This window comes from Aedes albopictus, chromosome 3, assembly GCF_035046485.1.
Source record: "Aedes albopictus strain Foshan chromosome 3, AalbF5, whole genome shotgun sequence".
Taxonomy (NCBI): Eukaryota; Metazoa; Arthropoda; class Insecta; order Diptera; family Culicidae; genus Aedes; species Aedes albopictus.
Window position 1 is genome coordinate 449,535,421 of NC_085138.1, and position 21,570 is coordinate 449,556,990.

General features: G+C 37.1%; 2 protein-coding genes across 3 annotated transcripts; both read left to right on the forward strand.

Moving 5' to 3' along the window:
• Nucleotides 1–381: 381 nt before the first annotated feature.
• LOC109425784 (phosphotriesterase-related protein) lies at nt 382–9,822 on the forward strand. 2 transcript variants are annotated; one of them, XM_029864590.2, is made up of 6 exons: nt 382–569; nt 1,154–1,388; nt 1,455–1,706; nt 1,770–2,207; nt 2,274–2,494; nt 9,376–9,822. In XM_029864590.2, exons 2-6 carry the CDS (start codon nt 1,370–1,372, stop codon nt 9,511–9,513), a joined length of 1,068 nt encoding a protein of 355 aa, XP_029720450.1. In that variant the 5' UTR covers nt 382–569; nt 1,154–1,369; the 3' UTR covers nt 9,514–9,822. The 2 variants fall into 2 exon arrangements, with proteins under 2 accessions (XP_029720450.1, XP_029720451.1); XM_029864591.2 differs by having other exon boundaries at nt 382–565.
• Nucleotides 9,823–9,912: 90 nt separating this feature from the next.
• On the forward strand, nt 9,913–20,904 carry LOC109425785 (uncharacterized). Its single transcript, XM_029864592.2, has 5 exons — nt 9,913–9,942; nt 19,479–19,599; nt 19,793–19,914; nt 19,991–20,097; nt 20,651–20,904. Exons 2-5 carry the CDS (start codon nt 19,484–19,486, stop codon nt 20,759–20,761), a joined length of 456 nt encoding a protein of 151 aa, XP_029720452.1. The 5' UTR covers nt 9,913–9,942; nt 19,479–19,483; the 3' UTR covers nt 20,762–20,904.
• The last annotated feature ends 666 nt before the right edge of the window (nt 20,905–21,570 follow it).

A 21,570-nucleotide genomic window follows, 5' to 3' on the forward strand; every position in this document is an offset into this window, starting at 1 on the left:
GCATACGTAAATATTAGTAACAATCCAATTCAGAATAACAAACGAATACGCGCCATACTTACACTATGCTTCTGTAAATGCGATGCTAGGGGCAAAACATGTGAATCACATGATGTGTTCAAATTCGTTCGTGTTAATCTGTTTCGATGGAGACGCTTTATCGTCAGCTGCCGGTCCGGTCTAGTAGATAGAGATATTACGCGCATCTTTCGATACAAACACTTTGACCTAAGTTAAAAAATCAGAATAAATAAGCTGCAGTGTAAAACAGTTTGATCAAGTATAGCATCTTTGAACTCGATCATATGGTTAATGTGACGCTTTGAATTCATGCTATACCGAATGCCTACGTACTGTCTACAGTAGATAGGGGTAGGACTACCGGGACTCGGCGAGGTCAGTACAATCCAAATTGAATCCAATTGATAAAAAAAATGCAACGAAAGTCGGTCACGCTTTCGATTGATTCCGCCTGAGTCGACAATAACAAAGAACCCGTTTAAATTGGTTCGGAGCCCTCCTCGCATCGTTATCATCATCGGAACGAACGGCAACAACACCGCAGGTAGGTATGTACAGTGATGCCACATACACAGATTTACCTAGAATTACACAGATTTTTTCCCATTTTCGCCTACAGATATCTGTGATCACAGATCAAAGATTTTTGCAATAAAAAAGATTTTTAAGATTTTTAAAGCAATGACAATGGCTTTCGTGAAAAAAAGTTTAATTATAATTTTCAGGTACTCAAATTTAAATAATAGAAATTAAATCTTCTAGTTGGATGGCCTAGGCCAAGCCTCAGGCGCATTGTTTTAGACGTTCTTGTGGTTTCTGAAGATCTTCAGATGCAACCTGGTAGTGTTTTGGTCGACGTTATTCTAAGAACATTTTTTTCCGTTTTTTTTAACAAATTGTTCAAAAATATTCGATTTTGGAGACATTTACCTATCACAGATTTTTACCAAGATTTTCTGAAATTTCCTACAGATGAAAAAGATTTTTTTGACCAAAATCACAGATGAAAACCGAAAAAAATGTGGCAACACTGGGTATGTATTTATATTTAGAACATTGCTCTTCTCTTCGGTTATCATTTGCCAGTGATATGATAAGCTCATGATTGTAGTGGAGATTTTCTTGTTTACAGAATCCCTTGAAATCTGCTCGGGTGTTAAAAACAGAGTCAAGCTTAAATTTGTTGATAAAATTTTCGTGTATAAAGAAGAGAACCCAAACTACACAAATATTCTGTAAGAGACCGTTGATCGGTGCGCTTGTAGTTTAATCATACGCGGTGGGTTGGACGTGAAGTGGAATTATCCATTGATTAGACTTGATTTGCTTCACTCGATAGTTAGCTGAGATGGCGAAGGTCATGACAGGTTTGTAGGAAAATACACTACATGGCTAAATACACTTGAGCTATTCTAACAATATAACATTTCCAGTACGTGGTCCTGTGGATCCTGAAACTCTTGGATTCACATTGACGCATGAGCATTTGTCGTTGGATTTTCATCATTTTTATGTTGCGCCCCCTCCCGGCCTGGAGTTGTACGTGAATAAGAAGATCACATTGCAAAACGTAGGATATGTTCGTCAGTATCCCTATAGTTCGGCATATAATGTCAATTTCGAAGATGATGAGACACATGATGCTGTGCTGAAAGACGTGATGCAGTACAAAGCTTGTGGTGGAGGTAAGGTGTTGAATGAATTAGTGTAATACAGGAAGGTCACATGCTTCAGGGGATCCCTTTCAGGTGCGATTGTTGAGAATACCTCACATGGCATCAACCGCAATTTGAAGCTGTTGTATAATGTTTCCGAGGCATGTAACGTGCACATCGTTGCCGGAACTGGACATTACGTCCAGGCGGTACAACCAGATTCGGTGACCCACATGACCATAGAAGAGATGGGAGACCTCTACACAAAGGAAATTTTGTTTGGAACGCAAGTTGATACCAATGCTCATGAATTAGTCATGGTCAAGTGTGGAATGATTGGCGAGGTTGGTAGCTCATGGCCAATCACATCATTTGAGAAGAAAGCCATACAAGCAACAGCGGAGACTCAGAGTGTGCTAAACTGTCCTGTAACTTTCCACCCTGGTCGGGATAAGGATGCACCGGCTGAGATAATGCGTTTGTACTTGGAAGCAGGTGGCAGAGCAGACAAATGTGTTATGTCGCATTTAGGTAAATGCAAAACTGTTTGATGTGCTAGAGCAATGATTACACGATTTCTTCTTTTGACATCGACAGATCGTACTATTCTGGATCACGGCGATCTGCTGGAATTCGCCAAGTTGGGAACATACTGTCAGTTTGACCTGTTTGGCACGGAATGTTCTTACTATCAGCTGAACAATACCGGGTACATGCCGTCCGATGAGCAACGTATTCAAAGCGTCGAGATGATGATCAGAGAAGGATACGAAGAGCGTGTCCTGATGTCACATGATATTCACACGAAGCATCGATTGGTGAGTACCTAAGCAAGATATATGCACAACAGGTTTATTTATATTTTAAAATTTTTACAAAGCAGTAAATGGAGACGCATGGTAGCTTATTGTGGATTTTTAATATAATTTTACCCAATGCTCGCTTCTGTTTTTGTAATCGTTTAAAAGATTACCATTGCGAGCACTTATTAACAGTTTTATATGATTCAATTCCAACTAAATTCAATGAGTTTTTTTTTCTGATAAATTTTATTACGGAAAATGCATGCAAAATTGCATTTAAATTAAAGTTCTCCGTGTTTTTTTGTCATGTGTTTGCCATGTTTTTGTCGATGTGTAATCTTCTTTATTTCACTGTTCGGGATTTTTTACAATCGATTTATTAAACTTTTATTCAAAATTGATAATACTGCCCAATCTAGGAAAATGTATGTAAATAGCTAGCTATTGGACAAAGTTCACTCTACGGTCTAAATAAAAACTACGGCGCTTTGGGTCGTTCTAAAAATACCTGGGACTCCAACAAATGTTCGGAGCAGAAAATGGAAGCGCGTGGTTTTTAATAAACAATTATTGCTCACTCATTCATGAATCCTGAGCACCGCTGGGGTAGATAGGGATTAGACTGGGTCAACAAAGTCATTTTTTCGGAACAAAGCTTTTTCGATTCATTTTAGCGTCCAAAGTCACTGTGCAAATTTTGGGAGCAATTGTTTGCTTCCCCGTATTCCGCATTGCGATTGAAATTTGTATGAAATTTAGTATGGGAAAACGTGTTTTTTTGCATTTTCCCATAAATTGAAATTTTTCGTCTAAAGCAATCTAACCAATGACGTTGAAGTATAGCCTAGGATATGCCGAACAACTTTGTTCCGACACTTGTGAAAAAAGTTATAACATGCAGATTGCCCGGTGATGCTTAACATTTAACATGTAGAGGAATAACATCAATAATAAAATTTCAATTTATGGCCTAGATTATCAGGCGAATAACTTTTTTCACAAGCGTCGGATCACTTTGTGGTCTTCGGCAAACTTTTTCGCCATATCCTAGGCTACACTTTAACGTCCTCTCCTCTCCTCTCCTCTTCTTGGCGTACCGTCCTCACTGGGACAAAGCCTGCTTCTCAGCTTAGTGTTCTATGAGCACTTCCACAGTTATTAACTGAGAGCTTCCTCTGCCAATGACCATTTTGCATGTGTATATCGTGTGGCAGGCACGAAGATACTCTATGCCCAAGGAAGTCAAGGAAATTTCCTTTACGAAAAGATCCTGGACCGACCGGGAATCGAACCCGTCACCCTCAGCATGGTCATGCTGAATACCCGTGCGTTTACCGCCTCGGCTATATGGGCCCCACTTTAACGTCATTAGTTACATAACATTGGACAAAAAATTCAACTTATGAGTAAAATGCAAAAAAGTACGTATTCCCATACTAATTTCCATACAAATTTCAATCGCAATGCGGAATACGGGGACGCAACCAATCGCTTCCAAATTTTGCACAGTTGTTTGGACACTAATATAGATTGAAAAAGCTTTGTTCCGGGTTTATACGATCAAATTTAAAGTTTCTCCATACAACGTTGACCCACTCTAATAGGGATAATGTGATAGATCTCCATTCTGGGCGGTTGTTCGTTTTAGCCTTGACATGAGACCAGGTCATTGACTTTTTTTATTCCCGTGTTGAGGTTTCGTTGTCATGACCCCTGGGTCTGCATTTGCTGCGATGTCCTTGATGTGCTTGATTTGCAAAACTCGTCTCCACCCTTTATAGTACCACACTTGTACTTTGTTGTAACCACACGGTAGTGACCCACCTCTATTACGTTCCCGAATTTCTGTTCATATCGTTTTCTGCTGGCATCGTCAATGGAATCCAGTGTTCGAGATCCAGTTGTAAGGTCACAATGGACCGAATTATAAACCGCAGACATCGGTTGATACGCACGTGGTGCATACGCTGGCGTACAAGACACAGATTCCATGTTGGATTTGAAAATCTTAATTCCGGTGTTTTGAAAAATAAATCTGATTGGACCTCTGCAACCACGTGCAATTGTTTAAATTATGAGCGTTTAAAATTGGATGGTCATCGTATCGCTTTAAATGCGTCGTTCAATTGGAGATGTTTCACCCGTTCAATTGGAGATCAAGTTCGCTTACCTGTACAATAAAAGAAGTGCCCTATTTCCCTACATTCTAGAGGGAAGGTAAATATCATTGCTTTTTCGCTATCTGTAACATGTATGATATCGAAGACTACTTTATCAAGAAGACATGCAACTCTGCTATTTTCCCATACTAAAAGCAAGCGACACCGACGGCACCGCCGCCTAGTTAGCTAAGGTGGTACCTTTGTGTAAAAGTGTTGAAGTGTATTGGAGCGAGTATGAAAATTTACAAACACTATCATATATAGTGCCACCTTCATCCGGGGTAGCGCTGCTAGCAGTGACTTCCGATTTTCATCAGTGCGGCAAGTCTTCTTGATAATGTGGTCTTATCTTTATTGTTTATTATATCTTTATTGTTTTTCCTCTGTTTTGTAGGTTTGTTTTACGTTCACATTTATTTAAACTTTATCAGAAGTGTAAACAAAAAAAGGGAAAATGCATAACACCTCTGCCGACAGTACCTCGATTCTATTGGCCTCCTAAAGTGAGGTTAAGTTTAGTGAAATCCCATTTCGCATTTTAGTGATTGAATTGTTCTAGATAAAATTTAATGTGGGATCGGGGTAGAAAAATTCATTTTATCGATAAATTTACCAAAAAAAAATGATGATTAAACTGATGGGAAACTGGTGTTTCCCTTTCAAACTTCCAAATTTTCACGTCATAACCTCTATTTTTTATCGCCAATACAGTACATTTTTTTAATCCTTAGAAATAACTGTGAACTATACAATGATTTATCGCGAATTATTTAAAGCATGACCCAAGTAACCACGCTGTTGAAGCTGTACGTATTGCATATATAACGTAACGTACATATATTGACATGCATTACTCTATATAAACTATTAAAGTTAAATTAAAGTGGGAAGTTGTTGAATTATGATTATACCAGTATAATCGTAAGTCAACAATAGTGGCGCCACTTGCCACTTTAATTCAACTTCAATGGTTAATGTACGGCAATGCATGCCAATATATGCGCTTTATATATGTATATGCAATACGTACAGCTTCAACAGCATGGTTACTTGGGGAGGTTTTTTTTTATGGAATATGCTCTGCAAAAAGACAATCAGCAATACAAAATCGCAATTCGTCAAAGAAAATCACTTAGGGGATTCACTAAGCAGATTTAAAAACCGCGTAAGGTGATTATTGAAATGTTTCATGAATTTTTGAATGAAATAATCGAAGATTGACTTGGCGATTAGGATACCCCTATTATCCCTAAACAGATTAAATTGCTGCGTAAGCCATGATTTTCTACTTATTCGAAATGTTTCATGATTTTGCGAGTGAAATAATCAAAGATTGCTTTGGTGATCGCGACATTTAATCGGTTTTCGCTGTTTAGTGATCCCCCTAATATTAAAGTCAGCGAATTACGCTGTTTAGTAAATCCTCCTACTATTATTACAAAGACATTCACTAAACAGCGTAAATACATAAGCCATGATTTTATGTTTTTTTAAATGTTCCATAACATGCGAATGAAATAATCCAATATTGTGTTCGATCATGTTAGGCATGAGTTTTGGATCAAGCAAGCCGTGCCTTAACCGTCACTTTTTCAAGTCTGACTGTGGAAACCGATCAATCAACTCAGGTTGTCAATGAAACAATTGTATTATGATTGCAATTGCAATATGAATCATGATGCAACTGTTCGATTTAGTTAAGAAAAGTAGGCCGTTGTGATACCACAACGGCAACTGTAACATCGATTCTATAGAGCAGAATTGCAAACATAGTTGACTCAGCGATTTCAACTTTTTAATGAATCTCCATGTTGTGATTTCTAAAAAAATAAACAAATAATTTCTTCATGCTTTTTCAAAGCTCGTACACCAAAGTTTATTGAAAGGCTATATGTTCACTTAAAAACGAATTTTAGATAGTGGGCTCAAGGGACAAGTCACATATACCAATTAACTCAGTTCTACGAATTGTGGTAATGTCTGTATGTATGTGTGTGTGTGTATATATGTTAGTGTACAAAAAAGGTCACTCACTTCTAAGTAACTTCCCATTGGTAGATTTACCGGATTTTAACATGAATCGAACCGGAATTTTACCGCATTGTTTGCTGTTAAAGTGGTTCGGACTCGTTCAGGCGTTCCGGAGTCATGGACCAGCACCGGCGGATAAAATTGAACCAAAACCAAATTGTGCCAATTTTTTTGAAACCTTTAGCATGATTGACGAATTTTGTGCGGAGCTCTTCAATGAAAACCAGAAAATCCAAGATGGCGGCTTAAACCCAAAACAGCGATCCAAAGTTCAAAATTTCGGATGTTTTGATCAGTTTTAGGCTTTAAAACCATCCAATATGACCATATTTGGTATGGAAAAGACGTCCGGAGTCCAAAAATGGCGATATTAATATCCAACAGGGAGGCCTACAGTCCAATATACAGTCATGACCCGCTGGTTGGGGCTTAATAGTTGGGTGGCTTTTTAGTTGGGGCTCCGTTAGTTGAGCTGCCAGCCAACTAAAAAGTACCTAGATGTCATAATTCAATGTCAAACTGAAAATGACAATCAATCTGTAATTCCGAGGGGCGAGCTAATGAGTTTTTGGTTTCTTAAACTTTACTGATAATCGAAAAGAATTTCTATTTCATATTTCTTTAAAAAAAAAACAATATGAACAATTACTTCGAAACAAATGCAAAACATCGGCAATCTTTATTTTGTTGATCATTGAAAGCGTTTTGTGTTTGCATTTTGGTCCGGGTGGTTTCATAAACATCTATATTTTCACTTCACCGACTAAAAATGGATGGAAATAATAATTTATCGCATTGGCCATATATGTATCTAGCAAAACGTATCAGTTTTGCTCTAAATGTAAAACAAATTGAAAAATTTTACTTTTTACTTCCAACATAAACATGATTTAAAAAAAAACAAAGCGCGCGCCCCTTGTGCTGCTGTCACTTCACCCAACTAGCGAATCGAATCCGTTGGTTGGGTGGAGGTTGTCGCTCAACGAGCGGGTTCCGACTGTAGCTGCCCAAAATTTAAAATGGTGGCTTTTTTGAGAAGATATCCGGAATTTAAAAAATCTTTACACCGTCTTCAACCAGAAGTTGCGCAGACTGAAAGATCACTAACACGAGGCAACGGACAGCAGATGAAACACCCAGTGGTCCAGTGGAGAATTTTCCGTTTGACAAAAAGTTTTCACCGACTGGAGCGGGAATCGAACCCACACTCCAAGGCTTACGAAACGGCTAGATGGCTGACGCCTTCCAACCGCACGACCACGAAGCCCACAAAAAATGACTATCAAAATAATCAAGATGGTGGCCTAATATCCATGGCGTTACAAAATTCAAGATGGCGGTTGTTTTGATGAATTTTAGGCTCCCAAACCATGACTTGATATGTTGAAAGTATCCGGAGTTCAAAAATGGTAATCAAAATACCCATGATGGCGTTTTGATGAGTTTTAAGCTCTGGAACTATGCAATATTTCCAAATCCAAAAATGTCGACCGTGGGCTTCTTGGCCGAGCGATTTGCGGCGTTAGTCGTTTAGGTGTCTGTAAACATCGGAGCGGGGCTCCAGTCGGGGAATTTTTTTTTGTCAAACGGAAAATTCTCCACTGGACCACTGGGTGTTCTATGTGTTGTCCGTTTTAGAATGTTAGTAATGTTCAGTCTGTAGAGGCAGAAAGGTCGAAGACGGTGAAATTTTCTCTTAAAATATCAAAGAAGATAGCCCACTCCAAGCTCAAATGAAGCAGTTTAAGCTCTTAAACCATGCAATATGGAAATATTTGGTATGTGAAAGATGTCCGGAGTGCCTGCTGAATCCATTTATTTTTCAGCATCCATATGGCATAACCAACTCAACGTTTTCAGTCGTCTTGTTTATCAGCTTGAAAATATGCATTACACTTTGATATTGCCAGATGCCGTTTTACTTATTTTCTGTCGAGTATTGTTTGGAGCACCTTACGTCCAAGACCCATGGTCGAATATATTTAGCAGTCGGATCAGTGCTTTTCGCAACTGCAGAACGCCTTTTCACTTTCCCTTCCTTCGCTAAGTTTGAATTTTCAAAGATGCAAATTGAGAATGGCAAGCCACTTTCATATTCCGTCTATTAGATACTTGTGCAATTAGAATTCCTCTGGTCAATCAATCACGGAACACTACCTTATAGCATTACACAGTTATATGTGTCTATTCTCATATTCCTGTTCACATTCAGAAGACCGATATGATTAGTAGTCGAGGGAGCTGAAAACTGAAAAAAGGGTGAACATAATATATCAGACTTCTTGAATTGAAAGCAAGATATTTTAGAATAATTAGTTTTATAGTTTCTATCTTTGCCTCCCAGTAGCTAACGGCATTTGCACTCTAAATTTATCGTAGCTTCGTTTATCTTTGGTGGAAAGGTAAATTATTTCCGCTAGATAACACGGAATCAAATTGATAAGTTTACTGTAAACAACATCCCTGCCGGCGGTCAGCATGTAGACATTCGCGAAGGTGATCCCGTAACGGAAAATAACAGTCTTTGTCCAATAAACACCCACACTTTCACTAGCTCGAAACTAAAAAGATAGTTGAATCAATATTAACTAATTCTGCTATTGCGTACCATCTAACGTCGACCATAAGGTTTAATAAGCTCCGCAATCATCAAACAATAACTAATGAGGTAACCCACCCTCTCTTCGACTTATGTATTTTCAGACTCACTTCGGTGGACATGGCTATTCGCATATACTGAACAACATTCTGATGCGCTTATCTTTGAGGGGAATCGATATCAAAACCGTCGACAACATTACAATTAAGAACCCGGCAAAGTGGCTGGAAATGAAGGTTTGAGAAGGTAGATGAACACCAACAGCAGTATAATCGTTTATTTGCGTGTCAATGAACCGGATATAGTTCTGTTACATCATTAGAAGTGTCATGTAGTGTAAGAGAGTTTTAATGTTACATAGAAGACTACCTTCTAAGATAAGTGAAACTAGCTTTGATAAATCATTATCTCTATAAATAATGTTGGCTTAAAGAAGTAACCATACTCATCCGTATAAATCTGGAAAATGCTATATGTTTAGGGTTCTTTTTATTTAATTTATGCCTTTAAGGTGGATAGAAAATTACGTTTAATAAACACTAATAAAACCACTCGTTCGTTTACTTCTTGTTTTAATTCGTCCTTCCATGAAAGTATAAAAGGATTAACCTCGCCTGGCACGAACATCAGTTGAAATTTTACAATCGATTGGCATTTATCGGCTACTGAAAGTAAGAATTGCTCTTCATGGTTTGAAACCAGAATTTCTGGTACTGGGTGCTTTGTGTTATTCTGGATTGATCTATGTACCGGTTTCCGAATGGAGATGTCGTTTGTTTTTAATTTCAGCAAAGTGAATATATTAAATAAAAAGTGTTAATTAGTGTTGTATGTGGTAAAGTATGGATAGTCGCAGATCAGTATGATCTGTACTCAGATAATATTGCTGAATTTACCCCAAATTGAACTGACACAATAGCGTACGGCAAAATGTTATTGCGATCATAATAAACTGCAAAAGCTCCATAGAAAATCAAAAAGTGATTTTTAAAGAATGAACATATGTTCCATGAGAATGTGCAAAGTTACCCATAAATAATTGAAAACGTTCCATACTTTATAGGAAATGTACCGGTAAAACATAAAAATTTCTTATTTAAAATGACATTTTGTACCAATAAATAATACTAAATGCACCATAAAAAATAAAATTATACCCATAGTAAATTGAATATTGTTCCATAGGAAAATTTAATTGCACTATAAAAAAATGCATCATAGAAAATAGATAATTGGACCATAAATATTATTAAACTGCACCATGTAAAATATAAATTGCTCCATAAAAAAAATGAAAATTCTCCATAACTTTAAACTTCTGCATCACTCAAGTTGAGCAATGTGAAGCAGTACTGAACAACCCAATTTAAATTAAGACAATAAGCTAATATATTGAGAATTTTCATATTTTATATGGTGCAGTTTGATAATAGTCATGGAGCACTTAACTTATTTCTGCGGTGCATTTTTATTTTTCAAATTCATCCTATTCGAAAATAAGCGATTTTAATTATTTATGGGTAATATATTGGCCATTCTCATGGTTGGTACATATGTTCATTCTTTGTGAAGCACTATTCGATTTTCTATGGAGTGATTCTAGTTTTTTTTTTTATTATGGGTGCAATAAATAGGCTGCCATACCGTACACACTAGGGTGATTCAAAAAATAGTTTTTGCTCCACACCGCTCATTCGGTTTGTAACCAAATGCTTTCTCCAAAAACTTTAACTCATTTGGTGAAAAAAATAGACTGCACAAGCCCATATAGCCGAGGTGGTAAACGCACGGGTATTCAGCATGACCATGTTGAGGGTGACGGGTTCGATTCCCGGTCGGTCCAGGATCTTTTCGTAAAGGAAATTTCCTTGACTTCCTTGGGCATAGAGTATCTTCGTGCCTGCCACACGATATACACATGCAAAATGGTCATTGGCAGAGGAAGCTCTCAGTTAATAACTGTGGAAGTGCTCATAGAACACTTTGCTGAGAAGCAGGCTTTGTCCCAGTGAGGACGTTACGCCAAGAAGAGGAGGAGGAAGCCCTTCAAAGTTTGTATGGGAATTATTATTAGAAAACGATATTTTTCATCCAATCGACCGTTGCTTTACCGCAAGTGCAAAGGAGGATTAGTTGACCCCTATTACTCCTAGGCTACTCAGCTAAAATTTTTCCGAAGTCTGCATTCAAATCGCATGCCTCATTAATTGGCCTCCGATTTTTATCCTGAATTAAAATCTTCACTCATGATGGTTAAACATAGTAGCCATGATTTCTGTGTGCTATCTTTGACGCCATATGCAGCAATGTTGCCTGATGTTGGATACAAATCAATAACTAATTAATGAGGCGTCCGATCTGAATGCGGACTTCGGCGAAGTTGTAGCTTATAGGATAGCCTAGGAGTCCCAAGGGTCAACTAACCCTCTAGGGCACTTATGGAAATGTTAGATTCGGATGAATGACAAACGTCGTTTTCCCATAGTAGTTCCCATTTAAACTTTGAAGGGCTTGTGCTGTCTCAATTTTCAACCAAATGAGTTCAAATTTTTGGAAATGGCATACACTGAAAAAATTCCAAACTTCATCTTTATAAAGTCAGCACCTTTACAGTTCATAAGACTCCTCGAGAATTACTTTTATGTGTGCGAATATAAACGTTATGTCAAGCCTTTTATATTTCATCAGGCGATCAATAAGAAGTGTATACGGTAGTTTTGATCTTTATGTTTGTGCAAACATTAAAATTATAAGCTTCTCTGTTTAGTTAAAAATTATACACTGATAAAATTGCAAACTTTAAGTTTATAATGCTCGTTTTAATACAAATTATAAGACATTGTTATGATTGTCTTTATTTGAATGAATATAATAATCATAACAACCTGTTTAGCTTTGATAAGGTAACGCATGATACGTATGCACCCTATTAATAATTGTTATGTTTGGTCAAACATAAAATTCATGGTTCCTTTCCTATAGTTAAAAATTATGTATGTTCACACATACTTTTTAACTTTGGCTGATTCAGTTTTTCAACGGTCATCTAGACGGTCTTTGCGGCCATCACAGGAACTTTCATCATTGAAAAACCAGCTTTCTTTCGCGGATTCAGCTGCTGTATTATCGAGGTAAGCTTGTTTCTTTATAGAAAAGTATTATATCGTTAGATTGCGGTTTGTTTTCTTTTTTATTTAGCGCCACTCAAAGTTGACCGGGACAAACATGGAACCTCATATGGGACCTAGCCATTCCGGCGAAACATGCATAGTGCATACCCATGATTGTCTTCCACGACCAAAGCGATTTTTTCCTTCTGGATCACAAGCCGCCGAAGCAATAGCAGAGCGATCATACTCTCGGATCGGACAGCATTTTTTTTACCTGCCCACTAGCGTGGGACACCAAGAAACATTTTACTCCTGTATACTTTTTGAGTTCCATTTTGGTCCCATATCAACTGTGCAAAATTTTAGCTCGATCGGAGAAACTATATTTTAGCGCCAGCCATTTTAAGTTTTCATACGATTTACTATGGAAAAAATCACTTTTTCAAAGAAAAATCGCCACAGGTTGCCACTTAACCCCTAAAAATAAATCGATGAATGATTTCTATTGGAAATTTTATAAGGAACCAACCCTCCGAAGAACGCAAAGCGATCTAAGGCACGTGGAAAAAGTTATTGACTGAAAACCGAATGGCATGCCAACGCTGTTTAACATGTAAGGAATAACAATAAATAATAAAATCTCGTCATTTTATCGATCGGGGGAGCCTTAATAACTTTTTCCACGAACGTCGCATCGGTTTGCGGTCTTCGGAGGTCTGATTCCTCGTGAAGTTTTCTACAGAAATCATTCATCGACTTATTTTTAGGGATCTAGGGGTGACTCCTAGCGATTTTTCTTTGCAGAAGTAAAATTTCCCCATAGTAAATCGTATGAAAAACTAAGAATGGCGGGCGCTAAAATATAGTTTTTCCGATCGATCTGAAATTTTGCACAGTTGATATGGAACCAAAGTGGAACTCAAAAAGTATACAGGAGTTAGAGTTTTTCCATTTTTTGTATTTTCCCATATAAACCGTGTACCAGGCTACTGCCCACATCATTGGCATTTGATGGACTTGGCCCACACAATGTGGATATCATTGATCAAGAAACGATAAGCGGGATCCCACCACCGACGACATCCAACTCCGTACATGAAATACAAGGTGCGCTGTCGAAAGGACGTCGGAGTCGCTGCGGACGTATTCTAATTAAATATCTATAGTAAAATGTTTTCCCGATAAATAAAAGATAGTTATTTTCAAAAGCAAAACAAACAAGGGTTTATTTTGAATGATTTGATTTAATTTATAATTATTATTAAAAATTGAGACATAATTATTATGAATAACATAATATAAACGCTATAAGCCTCACACATACATTTTATTTGTCACGACAAATCGAAATCATGAGATTTCAAACATAAATTTTATTACTGATGAATGCCATAAAAAGTATGTTTGTCTCCTTTATTAATTATAAGTAACGACAAATTGCAAAAAAATATGTAGTTGCACACATAAAAAGTATACGGAAAATCGTCTCAGTGTAGAATCTGGTTACGAATCGTATAAGCGGTGTGGAGCAAAAATGATTTTTTGAACCACGCTAGTACACACCCTTTTAAAGTGTGATTGCAGCGCAGCATCACGACGGATCGAGTTGGTGTCTTCGGGGTGCACTCATTGCTTGTAAATCAGTAAACAAGTGCACCGAAAACGTCAAGACGTTCCGAAGCATGTGTGCACTTTTATCACACTTTTTAGTCGTAGTAAAAATAAAGTGATAGTCCAATTTGGGATGCAATCTGCTATACACTCTGGAAATGCATGAAATCGAAAATCAAGCATACAACATCATCTCTTAATTGATGTATTGTATCTTTGTTTGAGTCATGAATCCACGACCCATCATTATGATCTCATGCCAAATATAATTCAAGCTCAACTTTACTCTTAATGTGTATGAACAATCATGAACAGAGAAAATCGATGATGAAACTCGCTGTTCCTATAGCAAGTCATACATGAGCATTCAAGAAAATTTAAAATTAATCTCAAATCGAACCCAATGGTAGATGCTACAAATAGTCCTTGCACGTTATATGAAAATCTTGATATTGTTTATACAGGGTGTTAGGTTCCTGAGTGCAAAGTTTTTAAAGGGTAATAGAGGACCATAAATGGCGAAAAAAGTTGTTCTACGCATATGGTCAAATCTCAATCGTTGCGTAGTTATTGAGCTTTCCATGTTTTTGATTATTATTGCCTTAACTGGCTATAACTTGAAAAGGGTCAAACTTATCGCAGTTTTTACCACTCGTACTGTAAAAATCTTCATTTTGTAACTCGTTGCATGAAAACTATTACATTTAAACTATTTTTTTTATCTAAAATGCAGATGGTTCGGTAAAGATGTGAATAATCGACATTGAAATGTTTTTATGATGTTCACCAATATGTGATTTGCTTAATATGATATGTGGTGTTGACACATTTCGAATAATTTAGAGGAGATGTAACCGTACCAAGTCAAAGTATGATCAACAACAACACCATTTCTAAAATAGAATAGCAATAATTATCTTTGGCAATGCAATCACCCTCATACCACAAACAGATCACTTAGAACCGCGGTTTTCCCCAAATTTGTTCCAGGACTCCTCCAGGAGTTTGATGAGATTCTTCCGGGGATTTATTTAGGATTCCTTCAGAAGTTCTATTTAGGATTCCTTCAGAAGTTCCCTCTGGGGTTCTTCCAGGAGTTTCTTCTGAGATTCCTATTGAGGTTCCGTCTGGGATTCCTTCCAGAGCTCTTACCAGGACTCCTCCAGGAAGTACTAACGGGATTCTTCCAGAGATACTTTCCTGGTTTGCTTGAGGAACACCTTCTGAGATTATTTCAGGAGTTCCTGGATTTCTTGGAAATTCCTTCCGAATCCCGGAAGGAATTCTTGAAGGATCCCAGAGGAAGTTCCTGAAAGAATTCCGAAGGAGCTCCAGGAAAACTCCCGAAGAAGTTTTTAGAGGAATACTGAAAGAAGTTTTTGTAGCATTTCTGGAAGGATCTCATAAGGAATTCCTGAAGAAATCCCAGGAGGAACTTCTGGAGGAATCTCGCATAGCATTCGCAGAAATAATCCCTGACAAAATTTTGGAATTAGTTTCTGAAGGAATCTCAGAACGAATTCCTGAAGCAGTTCCCGAGAGAAGTCCTGGAGGAATCCCGAAAGAAATCCCGGGAAAAATTGCTGGAATTCCCAGGAAAACCTTCTGGAAGTCAAAAACAAAACACTTCTGAAGACATTCCAAAAGAAACTTTTAGGAGAATCTAGGATGGAATTCCTGGAGGATCAAGAAATCTAGGATTTCCTGAAGTAATCTCAGAAGGTATTCGTTAAGAAATCCCAGAAAAAAAAATCTCTGAAGGAATCTCGGGAGTACTTCCTGGAGGAATCCCGGCAAGAACTCTTGAAGGAATCACAGACGGATTATCTTTAGGAGTCTCAGAAGAAACTCCTGGAAGAACCCCAGAGAATCATCAAGAACTCCCTGGGAATCCCACATAAAAGTCCTGGAGGAGTCCTGAAACAAATTTGTGGAGAAACCGCGAAGGATTTCTTGGAGGAACCCCAGATGGAATTCCTCTGAAATCCCAGAAGGACCTCCTGGAGGGGTGCCACGCACCATGCCGTCATCAAGTTATAATCAGCACACATTCCCACACTCGCGAAAACCATATTTTGAATTAAACCAAACCACCCATGAAAGCTGGCAAAATGCTGGCAAAAAGTCCGAAAGCTGATGAAATTTGTCCGAATCGTAAACAACAAGGCCACGAAACGCAAAAGAAAAATTTATCTTAGCTACCGCGGCTGGCAGTGCCCTATAAACATATATTCTATTCTATTGTAGTGCTTGCACAGCCAGTATTGAAAAGCATCCTGGACATATCAAAATTTCTTCTGATATTCTCTTGTCAGCATTAATATTTGCAGCATATCAGAAATGATGTGACACAAATATTAAAACGGCCTGGCCCACTGTGCAGACTACTGGGTTGGAAGATAATTCAAAAACTTAAGGCAATCGGGTTATCTACTTATGAATAACATGATTGACAAACTTTTTTGAATTGAATGAAGGAAGAAACGGGGACAATCGTACCAACCGTTTCGTTCTAGGGGAATGGTGTTTGGACATAAAATCGTTGGGAGTGGTGCTGCACACTCCGTTTTAAGTTGGCGTCTCTTCTCCTGGGATGGGACACAGGCATTTCTCCATGTGTCCTGGCTTAAAAGCCTAGGCTTAAGCGCCATTACCCGCTCTCTGAAACGAGAAAAAAAGGATAATGATCCCTTCCCCGAATGTACAGAGTAATAAGTCTATATAAAAACAAAAATAGAAAATTGCTACAATACCCATTCTTTCAAAGAAATTTTAAATGATAATTTCAAAAAGTCATATCATGATTTAATAAAATCGATTTCTTCCTGAACCTGTTGGATCTGACACTGGCAGTGCCCTATAAATATGATATGATAAAAAAAACTTCCCCGCAGTAAAACTGCAACTTATGCTAGGTATGCACCTTAAACGGAAACGCTCAAGTAATTTTCGTTCAGTGCATTCGTTTTCCTTGACAGGAATAAGGCAATCAATGACGACTTTTCGCGATGGGGGTGACAGCCAAAAGTGTAAACACAGTGTGAGTACAACTTAACAAAGATTCGTCAAGTGTCGTCGGTGCTTAACAAATTCCTTTGTGTTCAACTGTCACCCCGATCATCATGTGAAAAATATATGGTAAACAAAAAGAATCAGCTGATCGCATCTGTCTCATGGATTGCCTTATGCCTGGTTTAGACAGTTCAATTGAAACGAGCATTTCACTTGCCAACTTCTCAAACTTGCTCAATTATTCAATGGAATGATGTGTTTAGACTGAGCAAATGACTTGAGTGTCCACTTGAATGCTCATGAATGCATCCCGATTGAGGCAAGTGTTTACATTGCTCAATTCGTGTGGTGCGTAAGCAAACTCAATTGAATTCGCTTGACAGATGACATGAATTCAACTCACATGAATCGTGGGTTTAGACGGGGCAAGTGAGATGAATTCGTTTGACTTGAATGAAAAAGTTCAACATGTTCAACTTTCGTTCAAGTCAAGTCAGTTGCTCAAGTGAGATGAATGGTGGTGTTTACACGTACAATTCGCATTTAATTGGGCATTTTCAACTGACTGGAATCAAGTCACTTGCACCGTCTAAACCAGGCATTAAGAAATTTATCACAGCAAGCTCCCTTTGATTTGACGTTTCGTCTCAGCTCCGTACTGGGGTCAAGAAAAAAAAAAACATTTTTGCTCATTTCTTGAGTGGTTCCTTGCTTGAATTTTTCACGCATCAAGATAGGCCAAGAAATTTCTTGCGATCTGCGTACTACCCATTAAACTTTTGTCCAGTTAGATACGGCTTTGAGACCATTTTGCAATGAGATTTCCTTTTTTTTTAATTAAGAACAAGAAAAATCTATAAAAATTCCAAAACATTCCTAGTAATTCATTAAAAACTTGATTTTTTAATTGCTTTATCCATACAAAGTGTTAGGTGATTTTCATGAAATTTATTGATAACTAGCTGTCCCGGAAAACTTTGTCTTGCCAAGATTTGGTTATTTGACAACTGCTCAGGTCATTACAGCACCGCACTCTAGATTGGTTTTATTTTGATCGGGTTCAATTTCTTCCCAGCTCATAAAAAAGTAGTATCTTCACTATTTTTATACTTTTTTAGATGATTTTCATAACTTTTTCTACATATAAACACAGCCACCATGAATATGAATTGAACCATGACAAAATCAAGTAGATTGATTCATCCGTCCGTGAGTTTTGTTGCCTCAAAAGAACTCAAAAGAACCAATGTTTTTACTGAAGCATCTGGTTGAAAAGAAAGTAGCATCTGAACTTTTTTGAGTTTAAGTTTTTTCATATAAAGTTGGACCACTCTAATGCTTATTTGCAATCATTTATTGGGATATGTGGCAAGTGGTACATTGAAATATTTATCAACATTATATTTTAATTCGATAATTTTTACAAGAATCGCATACGCTTTGTACACAATTTATAACAATTTATATTCAGCTTTTGTAACAGTTTATCGCGTTAATTACATGGTTGTGCGGTAGACAAATGAATTTCACATAGTAAAATATACCTACATTTTACAACAACAAAAATTTGGTGGCAGCAATAATAAATAAAAATAGCAAAATTTACTACGTCTAGTCTAGTCTAATCTACTCATACACAGCCATTCATTGAAAGGAAAATGATAGGATCGACTTATTCTACCATTTTTCTTGTCATTATTAATGCTTGCAGTACATCGGAAATGCATTGGAAGCATTGAAACGGCCAGGCCTACTGTTCAGCGTTATTGGTTTTACAATAAAGCCATTGAGTAGAATAATAAAGTAGAGAGTAAAATATGTGAAAATCGATGGGGGTGACGATGCTTAGAAGGTTAATGTCACCCCTCGGTCCTTCGGTTCCTGGGATGGAACACAGGTATTTAGTCCGTGTCCTGGCTTGAATGCCTAGGCTTAAGCGTCATTACTCGCTCTTTGAAACGAGAATGAAGTAAAACAATCTCTTACCCAAATATATAATATACACCTCGTCCTTTTTTTACGTCCATGTTTGGCTAAGCGACAAAAATTTCTACCGCTAAGACAATAAGGAAATTCAACAGTTTAATATTTTTTAAAACATCTTCGTGATTAGGATAAGTGTACAAAAATATAAAAATATATTTATATTTTTTTCGCTAGGCCAATAGTGGACGTAAAACAAGGTTTAGGTGTATTCTACACTAAATATCCCCAAAAAATGCACACACATTATCGTAATATAATTCAAATTTGAACGAACTCACCAAAGTCATCAATTCGAACTCGTCATTTGCCAATAACAGAAATAGATTCTCGTTCGATCTGATTAATATCGATTAATATTTTCAAGAATCGCATACGCTTTGTACACAATTTATAACAAAATGCTTTCAAGCAAAAGCACACTCCACTTTTCTTGCCTCAGATGTTAGTTTGACTGCCAACTTCAATCTGTTTTTATTTTTGATTTCTAGGTGAAATGGCTGATACTGAGCTCAGTACTGGGATAACGCCGGATCAAAGGCACGTTCTAGTTGATGCTTGGAAACTGGTTAAACCAAATATTGTTACTCATGGTACCAACATATTTGTGAAGTAAGTATTTGTAATGAGATCATTTCGACCTGTACTCATGTCTTAAGAGCACTATCAATAAGAGTTGGTAAACCAATGCATTTGATCTAAATTTTAAAACTGTCAAAATTTGGATCCTCAACTCATTTATTTGCTTTATGTTTTAATATAAATTCTTAAAATGCATTAAAATCTAAGATTTTTCAACTTTCAGATTCTTTGAAAAGAATCCCGAATACTTGGGATATTTTGACTTTTCGATGGATTATGAAGCGAAAGAGTTGAAGGACAACAGATCTCTACATGCCCATGCTTTGAACGTCATGAACTTCTTCGGTAAGTATCAACACAAATTTCGATGTCAGGTAGCTAAATAGTCGATCTATGTTTTGATAACATATATTTTCTGCAGGAGCAATTATTGATTATGGGTTGGACAACCCAATTATGTACAAAAGCAGCATTTCAAAAATGGTGATTAATCACAAGAGACACGGGGTTTCCAAACCGGATGTGGCGGTAAGTGACATTTGTTTGTTAAATTTTCTTGTTTTTGTTTAGTAAGCTGGCACTACTTTTTTCAGTCTCCTTGTGATTTTGAGCTTGTGTACGACCTTTGAAAAAACTGCATGATTGTGATTTTTTTTTACAAATTTTTCTCTTCCTATAAAACCCCGCCCCTTGAATGAGTTTATAGTTTTTTGTTGGATCAATGGTCATCTAATATCTTGAGACACATGTTCTGATCTTATAATAATCTTATAATATATGAACACGGAAATCTTACCAATGTGATCAATAATCACCAATAGATCGAGCACTTGATGTCGAGCACTCGACACTGATGAAGTCTGTTTTCATTTTCAATTTCAGAAATTTTCATTTTCAATTTTTCTTTTGCAAACGTGAAGTTAATAGTGAGTTTTTTTTTTAATTTCAACTAGTGTTTCAAGTACCAATAGATGCATTCTATGCTTGTGCTTGTTAAAATATGTTTTCATAGAAGAAAAAAAACAACAATCAAAACAATAATTTATTACCACCAATCACATAAATCTTGCATTTGTTTTAGATCGTTTGTGCTATAATCAAGGACTACGTATTGCAAACTCTGGGTCGCTCTGACGAGTTGGATGATGCATTTACAGCCCTGCTGAACGGTATTACCGACGCATTCGACTAATTCTATTTCAAGTGCAGAGCGGCAGCTCGTACTTATGGGTAACCATATAGGCTAGTATGAATTCACGGCATAGGTCAATCCATTTACCGTGTTCGAATCAGACGAGCTACCGGTGGAGTACAATCGATGAATTGTATCACAGATCTTTAGTGCGTCCGTTAGTAGAAACAACAAAAAAGAAAGTCATGGCTAAATGGTATTGAAAGAAATTCCGCATCACATTGTGATTAATTATTATTTTTTGTTTTACTCATCCAGCTTCAATGCTATCGACTCAATCAGTTCATCGTTTAAATATGAACTCTTCAAGAACTTTGATTGATACAAATCAATATTAGTTTTATCTTGAAAGGATTTATTCTGTTCATATTCTTTTTAAATATGATTTATGCTTTTGCATAAAAACGGATCCAAAATGAGCAATACCTTTGTAGAAAATTCCATCCTAGATTATTTTCACCTTGTAATACTTTCGGGCGATTCAAAGTCTACGACGCTACAAAACCAAAACTTGGAACAAAGAAATTGATATCTCGTTTTAGATATCTCCCATACTAATGAAAAGACAAAATAACGCTATCAACAGATTGTTCACTATAGCCATCACACCGAGGACGACCTAGTCTGGAATGTTAGCCATTCGCATTCCATTGTTATCTTTACTACTGGTTTGGTTAAAATATATACTCTCTGATAAACCCTATAGCACAATGAGCTCGAGCAAACGGAAAACGGCTTCTTGGGGATCTTGAACAATGTTATTCATCAACTCGGTTCAGCCAAATCTGTAGCATTTATAGCGCAAAGGA